The 16,054-nt window shown below is 41.3% G+C and overlaps 1 protein-coding gene across 1 annotated transcript in view; it reads right to left on the bottom strand.

The window, feature by feature from the left end:
- The window catches only part of ANKEF1 (ankyrin repeat and EF-hand domain containing 1), a 1,352,638-nt gene that overhangs the window by 967,543 nt on the left and 369,041 nt on the right, over positions 1 to 16,054 (bottom strand). The window contains exon 3 of the mRNA XM_044056684.1: positions 1,752 to 1,951. Coding sequence (XP_043912619.1) covers positions 1,752 to 1,951 — 200 coding nt within the window. The remainder of the gene's footprint in view (positions 1 to 1,751; positions 1,952 to 16,054) is intronic.

The raw sequence follows: 16,054 nt of genomic DNA, 5'->3' as shown, positions 1-16,054 counted from the left end.
CTATGGAGAGGATCATAATGGAGCTCATAAACAAAGATATAGGGGACTTGCAGACATTGGACCCGACCCAGTTTGGCTTCGTCAAGGGCAGATCATGCTTTTTGAACTTGGTCAACTTCTTCGAAATAGTCACCAAGGCCATTGATGAGGGAAAGGCAGTCCATACAGCCTACCTTGACCTTGCAAAGGTCTTCGACACAATACCCCACTCGGGTATTGTAGAAAAACTTACCAGCTTAAATGTAAACCCATATGTCACAAGATGGGTTGCAAACTGGCTTAAGGACAGAACCCACAGGGTTAGAGTTGCTGGCGCTATGTCAGACTCCAAGCCGGTCACAAGCGGTGTCCCACAGGGCTCGGTCCTTGGCCCCCTATTGTTCGGCATCTACTTCTCAGAAGTACAGGCCAACATGGGAGGACTTTGGCTGACAAAGTTTGCAGACGACTGCAAACTGGGCCATAGTGGAAAGTGCATCGGACACGGATATCCTTCAGAAGGGACTCACGGAAACAGATAGCTGGTGCCAGAGCCATGGCCTGAAGTTAAACGCCAAAAATGTATAGTCATACCCTTCGGGAAAAACAAGGTAACCCCAAGCTACCATATAGGTGGCAATCCACTAAGCACAGAAGAGGTTATCAGGGACCTGGGGACCCAGGTTGACAGTGGCCTTTCTTTGACACTCACGTTGCTAAAGTGGTTAGAAAGACCTTCTACATTGCCCACCTGATCATGAAGGGATTCACATCCAGATCTAGTGAGGTCATTGTTCCCCTGTACTCTTCACTTATCAGACCAATGATCGAGTACAATGCCCCATTCGGGATGTATCACACCCGACATCTGCAGCAATTGGAGAGACCCCAAAAGTTCCTCACCAAAAGGATAAAGGGACTCCAAAATCTGTCATATGCTGCCAGATTGAAGAAACTCCAGCTCTATTCAGTTGCATACCATCTGCTCAGAGGTGACATGTGCCTGACATACTAGGCCATGTCCAACCCGGAATTAATGGACATGCTCCACCTCAAAAAATACAAATCCACCAAAACCACTAGAGCAAGCGACTTAAACCTTAGCACGGATATAAATAGGACGTGCTGGAGGGATAGATTTATCACTCAGAGACTCCCTATGCTGTGGAATAAAATCCCGGTCCATGTGAGGCAGAGCACCTCGCTGGCTCTGTTCAAGAGAAATCTTGACCTGTGGATGGGAGATCATAGGTTTATCCCGGGAATCATCTCTGTGTCACTGCTGGACAGAGGCACAACAAACTAATGGGCACAGTATTTTTTCATATAAGGGGTGGCGTAAGCCACAAAAATTTGGGCTAGGCTTATAAATGCCTTAGGGCAGATAGCCTAGTATAAACCTATGAACCTATTGATGACATGGTTTATATCCTATAGTACTCCTGTTTATTTAAAGATCATTTCCATTGTTTTGGTATCATTGTTTCAAGTCTTTATTTGTCATCTGACCTAAGTTTTGCTTAAAACAATGTCTTTAGACAAGTGTACCTACCTGTTCAACAAATGTATAAATATATAAATAAATTAAATAAATAAACAAATAAATAGATTTCTTAGTCTATTAGTGACCCCTTCTGTATATCAAACTCACTTTTACAAGTTGTTCCTTATTTATCTATTTATGAAAAGAACTAGGGAGACAACAGAAGGCATACTTGGCATGACTGGTGTCTTCACATAATCTAAATTACATAGTACATAGCTTTGCTTACCTTATCTCTTGCATTTGCATCTGCTCCTTTTTCTAGCATTAGTAGACACATCTCTTTACACAGGGATGCCTGTTTACAGGCTAATAAAAACACTGGCATTCCTTTCAGTGAGCAGTTATTAACATCTGCTCCATATTCCAGAGCAAACTGAAAACAACGCAGGTGCCTTTTTGTAGGTGAAATGCAGTAAAATAAAATACCTAAAGGAGAAAAGGCAGCAGTTTAGTGTCCTGAGAAGAATATGGTAAATTAAATATGTCTTTTATAAGGGGTCATGCCAGTTTTATAAATGTCATTGTGCTAAGACTTGAAATGAGGGTCAAGAAAAGAAATTAACTGAAGTTCAGAGCTTTGAGAATCCTTCCCCTCTAAATGGGCATAGTACAACGAAACACTCTGTGAAATAAGTTTTAACTTTTGTAAATTACAGTGATATATGAGTAAACAATAAACCATTAATTACATAACAACATAGTATAAAATATTTTCAGACAGCAAATAATCTAATACTTGATAGAAGTCTTATTCGTGTACTAGAACTGGGAACTGCATATATATTACAAAATTCTTTGTGTAAGCCATTTAGAAATACAATGAGAAATACTACAGTCAAATTTTCTAGAAATAAATTGCAAGGGTACGCATTCAGGTTTGTCAGCTATCTGTCCCAAAATTGCTACCAGCAGGATCAGAATTTTTTTACAACTGCAATTCTTTTTATTAATTCTCACTGGAGAGTAAATTACCTTTGCTCCTCTTTACCTACAATACTATGGTGTATACTATAATGTAACTTCACTTAGAAGTTACATTACAAAATGTTATTTAAAAAGAAGTTATGTAATCACCATAAGGTTCCATGTGAGTTATTCATCTCGCCTTCATTCTTACAGATGGGTTCGGAGCCGATCCAGCACTCTGAGTCAGCCTACTACAAAGCTCGAGGTCTTCAGACAGCTCGAGGACAAATCCCTATCCCATGATGCACCTTGAGTTACCTCAGATCTTGTTTGCTGCCTCTAACAATACCATATGCCATTCTATCAATTTGTTTAGGTAAAATCCATAGAAAGACAGAGCAACCATGAAAAAACTAGTATCTCGGTCCTCGAAAAACCCTGGAGGGGGTAGAAGGGTGGGAAGTAAGAATGAAGGTGAGATGAACAACTCACATGGAATGTTATGGTGAGTACATAACTTCTTTATGTGAAGTTGTTCTATATCACCGTTCATTCTTACAGATGGGTAGCATCCCAAGCACCATCTTTCTCGGGTGGCTCACGGGAGTATATTTTTTCCGACAGTAGAACCAAAGGAGGCCCTGTCCTTCAAGGCCCTATCAACTTTGTAATGAGTGATAAAGGTATGAGGTCTTAACCAAGTGGCTGCTGCACAAATATTGCCTACAGGAAGCCCAGCAGAAAAGGCAGAGGATGTGGACACTGCTCTGGTAGAATGAGCTTTAATTTTGTGTTGTAAAGGTAAATTGGCAGCTGAATAAGTGAAAGTGATGCAATCAGATAACCATTTAGATAGTGTTGTTTTTGCCACTGGCATACCTTTCCTAGAATCTGAAAAGGAAACAAAAAGTTGTTCTGATCTTCTGAACTCTTTGGTTCTATCCAGGTAAAATCTGAACTGTCTATGAACATTAAGCTTGTGCAGCATATACTCTTAAGTTCTTTGTGTGTTTGGGGAAAAACACTGGTAAATCTATGATTTGGTTAAGGTTAGCTTCAGTACAAACTTTAGGTAAGAATGAAGGATTTGTTTGTAGGGACACTTTGTCAGCATGAAAAAACAAATACGGAGGTTTTATGGGAAAGGCCTGTAATTCTGATACACATCGGACAGACATGATGGCTACTAAAAAGATAGTCTTCCAATACAAAAATGTCAAATCACATGAGGAAGCTGGCTCAAAAGGTGGGAGAATAATGCGTGAAAGCATAAAATTTAGGTTCCATGGGATATAAGGGAATTTCACTGGTGGTCTGAGGTGGGAGGTCTCTTTGAGAAAGGCTTTGGATAGCTTGTGTGACATTATGTTCATTCCTTCAAAGCCAAGATGAAAATTAGAGATGGCGGCAAGTTGTACCCAAACTGTAGCTGCTGCAGCTCCTTTGTTGAAAAGCATAGTCAAAAGGTATAATATAGAGGAAATGGTGGCTTGGTAGGGATCAATGTTATTCTGAGAAGCCCCATGTAGAAAATCTCCTCCATTTGCTAAGGTACAACTTCCTAGTAGAGGATTTACGAGAAGATATTAAAATATGCTGCATTTCGTTTGAGAGGTTATGGAATCTGGCTATGTTGGGAACTGAAGCAGCCAAGCTGTCAATTTTAGGGACGGAAGGGAGGGATGAAGAGTCCCCAACGAGTGCGTCAGAAGGTCTGGAACTGGGTCCAGAATCCAAGACTCTTCCAACAGATGAAATCAAAGGAAGGGGAACCAAATCTGATGAGGCCAATGAAGGACTATTAGAATGATGGTCCTTCCCAGGGCTTTTGCTTTTTGTTGTACTTTTGGTATCAAGGGAATTGGTGGGAATGCATAGAGGAGACCGAGAGGCCAATTGTGTATGAGTGCGTCCCTTGGGGAATCTCTTGGAGGGGGAATAAGGGAAAGTATCTTCTGCATTTTGTGTTCATGTGGGAAGCAAAAAGATCACAGTAAGGCTGGCCCCATCTGTGGAATATTCTCTCCGCTATCTCCTTTTTGAGGGACCACTCATGAGGCAACAAAAATGCCCTGATCAGTTTGTCTGCAATCATGTTGGATTTCCCCAGGATGTGCTTTGCTGTCAGAAAGTGCTGGGTGGATGTAGCCCATTGCCATACTCTTAAGGCCTCTCGACAAAGGGGTTAGGACCTGGTTCCTCCTTGTTTGTTCACATACCAGACCACTGACATGTTGTCCATCTGAATCGCAATTGTCCCCAGAGGGAGAGAGTCCTGAAAGTACTGCAACACCAAAAGTACCACTCTCATCTCCAGAACATTGATATGCAGATGTGTCTCTTGTTCAGTCCATGTGCCTTGGGCTGTTCTTCCATGAAAAGGCCCTCCCCCACCCTATCAGGGAAGCGTCCATGGTCACTGTGGCCGATGGTGAGGGTAGGATAAAAGGACGACCTATCATTACTTGAAGAGAAGTCAACTACCACTGAAGATCCTTTTGCATGTGTTTGTTACAATAATGAGATGAGACACTGGGAGATCTTGATAAGACCACTGAGTGAACAGCAGCCATTGTAGAATCCGCATGTGCGTGCAACCCAACAGTATCGCTATTATTGCAGCTGCCATCATCCCAAACAACTTTAGCACTTCTGATGCTGGAGCCTTGTCTCTGGATATGATGTTCTGGATTTGCTGACGAAGTAGTAATATCTTTCTGCTGGAAGTTTTAAAGTGATGGTGGTGATGTCCAATTCTGGTCCGATAAAAACAATATGTTGCGATGGCGACAAGGGAGATTTTTCTGAATTTATGGTAATGCCCAGTTGATTGCAAAGAGTAAGAGTGGTGTCCATGGCTTGTATTAGCTGATGCCTGGTGGTGGCAGTGATGAGCCAATCGTCTAAGTACAGAAACACTTGGAATCCTAGACGCCTCAGGTGAGCAGTGACCACTGCCATACATTTGGTGAACACTTTGGGGGCTGTAGTGAGAACAAAGGGCAGGGCTCAAAACTGGTAATGATTGGCACACAGCCGGAAGTGCAGATGATCCCTGGATGGTCTGGCCATTTTTATATGGTAGTATGCATCCTGGAGATCTATTGCACACATCCAATTGTCTTTCCCTAAGAAGGGAAGTATCGACTGAAGCGTGACCATCTGGAACTTCTCTTTCTTGACAGATCTGTTTAGTCTGCTGAGGTTCAAAATAGGTCTCCAGTCCCCTGTCTTTTTTGGAACTAAAAAGAATCTTGAGTAAGTTCCAGATCCTGTCTGGTCTGTTGCGACTGGTTGGATGACTCTTTTTTTCTTAGCAACATTTGGACCTCTACTGTTGCTTGTCCCTTGTAACTTGGTGGAACGTCCAGGATTTTTGATGACAATGGAGGGGGAATGGCAAAGGGAATAATATATCCTCTGGAAACTATACTTTGTACACATTTGTCATTTGTTATTTTGAGCCAGGCATCTGGATACAAAGATAAGTGACCCTGACTGCCTTCAGAGTAGGACAGTTGGGTCTCCTTTCAGGAGTGCTGATAGGGCTCTGTCGCCCTGGTTTTGCAGACCACCTCTGCCACGAGGTGGCATCTTCCATTATTGCCCCCTCCTCTGCCCCTGGAGCAGGATTCACTACATGTGTCCAGAAAGGCTCTTTGGGCTTTTTGGAACCACATCTTTCCTCCCTTTTGACCCTTGGGGTAGAGTCTAGTAGGGGTAGAAAAATGGACTCCGACGGTAGACAGTCTTTCCTTCCTGCTAACACCTGGTCAAAGTTTCCTTAACTTTGGGCCTGAAAAAGAACAAGCCATCAAAAGAGGTGTTGACAAAGGATGACTTAAAGGGCATCACACAAAGGAACATAAGCACATCCAGGAGTGTCTCCTGAGAGCAATTCCTGTACCCGCTGCCCTACTCATTCCATCAGCTGCATATGAGATGAGAAGTACGGACACGTTCACTATGGAATTAAGGGTAGCAAGTTGGGAGGCAACTTTGCCTGAAGATCCTTCAGCTACCATACCCTGAAGAGTATCTCTAAGCTCTTTTAGGAGGTCTCTTTGTAGTCTTGTGAAATGTGTAAGATAGTTCAGTGAAAGCATGGCAAAAGTTGCTGAACTATACATGTGCTTCCTGTATCTATTCATGATCCTAGAGTCTCTGTTAGAAGGATGGAAAGAGGAAGAAGTTTTTGCCACCACCACCATGGCATCAACAGGCACTCCCTTAGTGAGAAAAGACTTACCCTGAGGGGCAGAAATAAATTTATTGGGCCTCCTAGGGACAGGCTCCATGGTGTCCGGAGACTCCCATGTCCTTTGTGAGACCAGCTCCATGAGCTCATCGAAGGGCGGAGACACCCAAGAGGTGGAGGGTTGAGACCTGAAAGCCTTCAGGAGAACCGACCCATCTTCAGTAGGGTTGGTGGGCTTCAAGCCACCCCTCTGCTTAAGGATTTCTAATATATCTGCAAATGAGATACCTACAGAGGAGGACCGTAGGGACCCTGCTGATTCATCTAAGTTGGTGTCAGATGTAAAAGACTCCTGTGGGGAGTCTAGATGCTTCCTCTTACTGGGAACTTCTGGTGAGATCTCAGAAAAGCAGGGGCCAACCAATGGGGCTTCCTGAGGCTCAGGGTCTCTACACTTCAAAGGGATCTGTGATGCAGAAGTGGACAAAGGCACTTTTGGGGAAGAGGTAGTTGTTCCTGAAGTTGTGGCTGTCCTGGGGGACATTACTCTCCATGGCTTCAAAAGCACCTCTGCTCCAATGAGAAGGAACCCCTGGATCTGAAGAAACCACCGATCCCCTCAGCACTGGAACAGTGGGTTCTGAACCAGAGGTAGGGGCCGAACTCATCCGAGCCATGGCCCTGAGAGGCAATGTTGGAACTAACAGGTCAGTCTGACTATCCTCCTCAGACCCGACCAGAGAGTGTCAGCTCCTAGACTCCTTAATGGGAGCCGAGGAAGTCTGAGTAAATGGAACCGATGGCAGTGGAGCAGGTTTTGGCTACGAAGACTCCACAATCATCAGGTCCAACTCCTCTGGCTCAGATGGACCAGTATGGCTCAAAGGAGGAAAAGAAGTAGATGGAATAACAGCTTTCTGTTCCAAAACCCCTTAGGTCAGAACCAATCAAAATTTAGCAAACGCTGGTGCCTGTAGCAACTTCTGCACCACACGATCCACATCTAAATTGGATGGGCTAATCGAGGACCGAGATGAGTGGATGGAGGGTGGTACCGACTGGAGTATAGGAGATTTTAATACTTCAGATAGCAGTTCCAGGACTGGGGACCGGCTCCGAAAGGACAGGATGCTCGGCTCCAAAAGCTGTGGAGCTGACGTTGATGGTCTTTTAGATTTCAATGAGTCCGATGTAGAAGTCTTAGAGGACTTAGAAGATTTGCGAAATTGACTAGTTTTATACTGGTCACCCAAAACTTCCTGAAAAGAAGATTTTAGCAGTCCTCTGTCTATTAAATTTCTTTTCCTTTCATGCAAAACTCTACTTGAAAAGCAATGGCAAATTGAGCAACTCTCTTGCAAATGCAAGGCACCCAGACAATAGACACAGTTTACATGACTATCAGTCACTGACATCTTTTGTCCACACTTCGGACATTTTTTAAAACCAGACTTGGGATGTTTGTCTTTATCCTGGTCAGCCATGACACTATCTAAGTATACCAAGAAAACATGAATTATCCAACAAGAATGTACACACACACACAAACTTTAACAATTTTTAAAGTACACTATAATATAAACAGTAAGAAGCCCCTACAAAAGCAAATGGGCTCTATATGGAAAAATGTATGAATGTATAAACACACACACACATGCCAAATTGTACTATCTATAAATGCTTATAAAACACTATATTAAGCTATTCTAATTATCTATATAAGGCACACCAACAAGAAAAGGGAATACTAAAGGCCTATAAAAAACAAAGACCAAAGGGGGTAAGAAAACTATCAAACTTTTAAGCTATAAAAGATCTAAGTTATTAACTATCAATAACTAATAATATAAAAGACAAAATTTAGAACATTTTTTAGAAAAAGCTATACTGGCCCGAGCTGTGCTAGGAAACCTCTGATCTGTTGCAGCGGCAAACTAGATCTGAGGTAACTCAAGGTGCATCATGGGATAGGGACTTGGCCTCAAGCTGTCTGAAGACCTCGAGCTTTGTAGTAGGTCAACTCGTAGCCAAGGATTGGCTCTGAACCTATCTGAAAGAATGGACGGCAAGATAGAACAACTTCACATTTGTAGTTTTTTTTTTCCATGTGATTTTATATAAGCCCTCCCAGAAAATACGTTCCGGTTTCTTTACATTTGAATAAAAACACCAGTGATCTGTTGAATGGAAACAGTGCACATCCATATTCACACTCATATTTTATACATCTCCAGCTTGGCTCCCAACTGAGGTGCCTTCAGCAATGAATCCTAAGTGCTCAGAAATATGCTACTCTTGAACTCTTGAACTAACGGTCCTTCAATATGCCTGTGTGTGTGTGTGTGTGTGTGTGTGTGTGTGTGTGTGTGTGTGTGTGTGTGTCCCTATAATGCACAACCATCCTACACAGGCATGTATTACACGTACTATTTGCTGAGGCAAATTCAAACTTCCTCATAGTCCTGAACAGGACAATAAGTGGAGTGCTTTTAAAAATGAAACTCCAAAATGTTGATGACTGTTTTGTTGACACAGTCTGGTCAACAAAATAGATGATCGATAGGTGTGTGAGATAGACAATCCTCAGTGTTATGGAATATGCCCCTTCCCCACAGATTGCATGATCTCAGAGTCAGTATATATAATTAGCAGAGGATGTGGAGTGGTGCAGGGGAACTTGCCCCCTTGAAAAAAACAGTAGATTTCTTTTGCATGGTCTGAGGTTACATCAAAACATGCTTGTTAATGTGTTGATTTTTTTTCCCAACTTTTTGCAGTTGACGTTTGTTCTATTCATCTACTGAAATTAAGATTAACTTCAGTAAATACACACACACACACACACACACACACACACACGCACACACACAACCACACATGTATATCTATATCTATCTATCCATATATATATATATATATATATATATATATATATATATATAGATAGATAGATATGTCCAACTAACTGTATGGGCCATAGTAACTTAGTGAACCATGGTGTATTTCATTGATAGGGAACTGGCTTGTGTGCTTACACAAAAACACCTTCTGGAAGTAGTGATCACAGAAACCATGGTAGTCTTTGAGGAGGGAGTTAGGTAGGTACAGTGTGAACATCACTGACTGACTTCCTCATCGACACTTAACTTTCCCATTTGAGGGGAATAAATAAACTGATCGGACTCTTGTCCTGGACAGGGAACAAATGGGCCATAGTGTTCTCACCTTGCTCAGTGAATGAGTCTGCCTGGCTCTTGGCCTGAAGAAGAAGAAATGGTTGGGTCTTTTTTTGCAGAAAAGGAAGCCACTGATAATGCCAATAGCACTCCTCGAACCTGAAGTGAATATCATCTCAAGTTAGAAGTGATTGACCCTTTGAAAAAAAAAATCTGAGGAAAATACAAGAAAAAAATGAATGAACCTATAAATAAATTCTGCCTCCAAAAGGGAAAAACTCTACACAGTTTCTTAGCTGAAACTGTAAACCTAAAATGAAAGCCTAAAAAATAAAACTACATAAACATTAATAATAACACAGTAAACACCTTGTTGTTAAATATTCCAACTCTTTCCCTCCCACCAATCGATACGGTCAATACAGGATCAATATGCAATGCAACAGAAATAAATAAGCTACCACTGGATAACCACAGCAATGTTGTAACCCAGTAGCTATTTTGGACAATGAAGACTTTTAGAGACTGACCACCTGTGAATACTTACCTCCTCTCCTAAGCATCAGAGTTTGGCCACAATCCCTAACAAATGCTGTTCCATGTTCACAGCATATGGACCGTTTTACTTATCATATCATCTAAACTAATCTGTAAACTGACAGGACACAACTGCAAACAATGGAGTTAAAAAAGGTCTTCCACAGAGATTATAGCAAAAAAATAAATCTCTAAAGCTTAACTATCCAAACCCTTGCACATTTGCTGAGAAATCTCAAATGAAGAAGTTAAAAAGTAATAAATAAATAAATAAACAAATAAATACATAAGATAAGATAAAAAAATCACCTCCTAGAAAAAAAAAAGAGTTGAACTGTGCCAAGCCACAAATTAATAGTGGTAATATTTACTGGATTTCACCACCAGGTGATATCTTTCTACCACCAGGGAAGAGACTTTGCAGCACTATTATAGATATAGAACTTTAGAAATAATATTGAGACTATTTTATTTTTGCTTGCAACAATTATGTAATTTGTCTGAGAGTTTCATTATAGTTTCTCTTGTGACAGAAGGGGAGTTTGCAGGATTCTGAACATTTATTTGCTATCTTGTTTAGCATTGCTAGTTCCTGCTGTCAACTTGCTGTTTTTTGCTTACTTTGAGTAGGGTTGTGTACTTCTACTGCACAACTCAGTGCTCAGCTGGGCAAAGCACAGCATCATTGCAGCTGATGGCAGATAGCTGCTAGTGGTAGCAAAACCTAAATTCATCTTAGAAGTGCTCTAAAGTATTCTTCCGTTCATTCTCTCTTTTTTTAAGCTGTGCATAGTTGCACTGTCTCTCACTACTGCCCTCAGATTAAACACAGTTTAGGAAGTATAAACCAAGGAATGGATTCAATAACCACTGTGTAGGCTTAGTGTGAAGCCTACACCAAGTTTACGTCTTTAAGTTGTAAACAGCAGCAGTAATTATATATGCATGCCACACACTGTGCTTAAATGTAAACAAGCATGGTTTCATAACCAGCAACAGTGTTGCCGGCCAGGAAAATATGTAAAGCAACACGAACAACTGCAAACATGTATCTCTGTTTACCCATGAGCAAACTAGGTCTGTGGGATTGTGTGGAAACCACAACGACTACCAGGGTTTTCAATAAAGCAATGTATATAGCTCCAAAATAGCACAGAAGGACTTTGGCTAACAAAGTTTGCATATGACTGCAAACTAAGAGCCATAATTAAAACTCCTAATGATGTGGACATCCTACAAAAGGGCCTCACTGAGACAGATGCCTGGTGCCAAAGCCATGGCCTCAAGCTCAATGCCAGAAAGTGCACTGTCATCCCTTTTGGTAAAAATTCTGTACCCATGAACTACCACATAGGCAGTAGTCTACTTAACACCAAAAGTGTGATAAGAAACCTTGGGACACAGGTGGACAGTAGTCTCTCCTTTGGTAATCACATCGCCACAGTAGTCAGGAAATCCTTGCATGTGGCACACCTCATCACAAAAGGTTTCTCATCTAGGAAAAAAGAGGTAATTGTTCCCCTCTACTCATCACTCATTAGACCCATTATAGAGTACAACGCCCCTTTTGGTATGTACCTCACAAGACATCTACAACAACTGGAAAGGCCACAGAAATACCTCACAAAGAAAATTACTGGCCTCAAACAGATGCCCTACACAGACCATCTAAAAAAACACCAGCTTTACTCTGTCGCATATCGTATACTCAGAGGCGATCTCTGCCTAACATACAAAGCTATGTCAAACCCAGAGCTGTTGGACACGCTCCCCTTAAAGAAATCCCAATCTCTCTGAGCTACATGCTCTAGGGACCTAAACCTTGTCACCACAATAAACAGAACATGCTGGAGGGATAGATTCCTGTCCCAGAGACTTCCCATACTCTGGAACAAACTACCTATCTATATCAAACAAAGCTCCTCATTAGCACTCTTCAAGAAAAATCTTGATGATTGGATGGGAGATAGGAAATTCACCCCGGGGATCACTTCTGTAGGTCTGCTTGAAAGAGGCACAGGAAAATAATTTTCTTGGGTGGCAAAAGCCAGGGTACCATTTAGCTAGGCTTATACAGGCCCTAGGGCCAATAGCCTAGTACCTACCTATGAACCTATGAAGGTGTATACAGTGCAGAGTAGTGTGGAAACCTGTGTCAGGCATACTAATAAAAGTTGTGTAAATGATCAGTAAGGGTACACAGACTGCATTATAACTAGTCAGGCAAGTGTGTATATTAAAAAGGGACATGCAGGTGAATTATAGGAATGAAAACAGGGGAAGAGGACAGGTGAAACATTAATGTACAGCAGATGAGATCATGCCAACGAAGACAGTTTTAGCACAAACAGTAATCTCATATTGACATGATACAGTGCAGGCTACACAGTTACTGTATATTATGTGACAGTCACACACAGTGACATATCAGTGGAGTGGATACTTTGTGATATAAGCATCCTGACATGAACAGTGGACAGGACATATATCAGGGATGACATATACAATAGGGATTATGTGCGTATTGTGAAGCTGTGCAAAATGAGTTGCCTGAATATGAATGTATTGTCAGCATAGATCTCATCCAAGAAGGACATATAGTAACAAGAACATTGAGAACAGTAGACAGAAACATGCACAATCAGGGATAATATCAGAATAATATGAACAGTAATCCCATGTCTTCCACATAACATGTGATTATGAGTGATCACAGATGGTTCTGCAAGAACACACTTGAAAAACTATTAGGATTTGTCAGCAGTCCCTAAGGGGAATCAAGCACACCTCCCTCAAAATGCAACATCTGCCAGAGATGTTCAGAGAGACACTGTTACGCCTGTATTAGAAATAACAACTTAAGCAATCCTGGCTGGTTGACATGTGTGCATACCACTTGGTCTACTCATAGGGATGTGTTGTCCATATTATCATTATCTTGCATATCTGCGTTCATAATGAAATGAATTCCAGCCAGTGAGTTTCCTTCATCTACTGTGTCCCCATGGCTGTCGCATCAGTGCTTTGTGTGTGTTGATACTACATGCATTATACCAGTGCCACACTTGAATTTAATGACTGTCCACAATTTACAGCCCTCAACAAAGCTGGTTGGAGAAGGTATGTGTAAGTCAAGTTTTGATGTCTGACACTTAAATAATGGACTGGAAAGGGCCTACCACAGAGCCCTGATGTATAGACTGGTCACTAGACTCTAGATAGAGGTGATGTCACACACTGCAACATATTTCTCTGTCACATATGTGTTCCAGTTGTCTACCCACTTGGTGTTGTAGGTGTTTATGGCCACTTGCAATAGTTTCTTTGTAATATCTGAATGCTGATTTAGGTCAAATGCCTTGACCAGATCAAGTTACACAGGATGATAGTGTTGTCATCATGCATGCCCTCAGTAACCTTCCCGAAGACAGTGAACAGATGCAACAGACATAATGTAGCCTGAACAAATCAAACATGGGTTTAGTACACAGTCAGGATATTACCTGTGCCCTTCTAGAGAAGCTTCATGATGACTCCTTGACCTACCTCACAGATGAGGAGAGTCAGCATGGGTCTATAACTCCATGCATCAGGTGATGGTCTCCCCAAGTAAGAAGGATGTATGTTGCTGTACACCTTTCTATGGGAGCATAAGCTATCTTGAGGCTATGTTGACATACAGATCCAACTGTGTCTGGTAGGTCAGGTTTTATGTCACACTATAGGCAACCTATGATGTTGTCAGGGACTATTGCTTCTGTGTTATTATCCATAAAGAGCACACATATGTGTTGCCCTGCTGAGAATAATAACTGAGTAATGTTTGCATGTGTACTTTGGCTGATGGCCAGTAGTGACAAGGTGGTGACATGTGAACAAACTGTCAGCTGGTAGATTGTCTATGTCCTCTGGGTGGGTATGTCTGCTGGCATCCACTCATAGATCTGTTCTTAGTTGTGTATTCCACTTAACATTTCATATGTACTGGAATAAATGATTTGTGACAAGACCTCCATACAGCCTTGGCCATTCATCACATTCCATACACTGTTGCTATACACACAGACATACAACTTTATCAGTGTCACATAATTACATTACTTGAACAACATATGCCTATATGTGTTTCACGGGCAAGCTGTGCTTGAGTGGCCTGATATTGTATCAGGATATATTAGAGAGCAGTTGTTTGTAGCTCACATGGATCATTTCCTGACACAGATGCTAATAGTCACACAATGGTGCTGCTGACCACCTCAATAATTCTTGCATGTAGCAACACAACTGCACATACAATGAATTAGACAAAGTTTCAACTACATCAAAACATGTGATACATTGGTTGTGTATATCACAGCATAACAAGCATGTGTATGAGGCAAGACTTATGTGACCATGTAATCAATATGAACTGATATTGATGTCAGTCACAGAACATTTAATAATGGGATGTAGACACATGCACACCTGTGTCATACTGCAAGTGTCATTGTGATGGTGGAATGTGGACTGTGTAGAAGGTTGATCTTATCCACTAAGAAAACACATGACTCAATACGCTACTAATAAACATAACAAGCATATCATACCTTGTCAAAAGTACTCTGGAGACATAATACTATGGCTGCTATAAAGTCAGCATGCATTGCAATGGCATCAAAGGCCATAAATACATTAGCTCACATCAGAAATTGTAAGACCCTTTTATAGCTATACTGTACATCCACACCTCAGTATAGTACATGTCAATGTCAGCAACATTGACATGTCAACCAATCATAGGGTCATAGGACATTATTAGGTTAATCAAAGGTGAAGCAAATGCAGGCAATAAATAGTAAATCCAGACAGTTTATTTAGATGAATAAGTGCTTTCGTCCCAAACAGTTAATTTATCAGGACCTTCAGAATGTTTCTGATGAAGTTCCTGATCAATTAACTGTTTGGGACGAAAGCACTTATTCTTCTAAATAAACTGTCTGGATTTACTACTTCCTGCCTGTGTTTGCTTCACCTTGGATTTCATGGTTTCTTTTGTTCCTGTTTGGATTGGTATTATTATTATTATTATTATTATTATTATTATTATTATATTATTATTATTAGATTAATGGGCAGCATCACACAAAATACTAGCCATTATTATACCTTGTAAAAAATCCCTATTATGCATATTATGGAAGACAGTAAGCCCATTGTGCATATGTGTATACTTGTTTCATTGCATTACATCCTGCCACTGTCTATATGAGACAGGTGCACCACACCATGACAGAATTAGCAATGACATATGCAGTGGTCTTGAAATGGCTTGCAGAGGCTCATGGAAGGACTCTGCTTCATGATGTCTGTATGCATATTTGGCATGAGGACATCCTCCACTCCTCTGCAGGAAGGATGTCATGTGGCCGGTTGAAAAAAGGAGGATGGTGGATGCATGGGGCTACATGAAAGGTTTTCCAAGTAGTAATGTAATGACAAATGATTCCAATGATCATACAATGCCCATAATGTACCAACAACAGCATACACAGCAGCAGAATAGGTCTGATTTGAACATTACACCTGTGTAGGTGTAGAATATGAATGCCATGCAATGTCACAGTAACAACACCACAGATGTCTGACAGTACCACTGTCATGTTGCACTTTATATAGTATGACAGCATCATTGTATGCTGAGAAGAACATGTAGGACATGGATGTGGAGTT

Source organism: Protopterus annectens, chromosome 1.part2 (assembly GCF_019279795.1).
Source record: "Protopterus annectens isolate FY-2018-M chromosome 1.part2, PAN1.0, whole genome shotgun sequence".
Classification (NCBI taxonomy): Eukaryota; Metazoa; Chordata; order Ceratodontiformes; family Protopteridae; genus Protopterus; species Protopterus annectens.
This window is presented reverse-complemented; position numbering and strand designations above follow the sequence as displayed.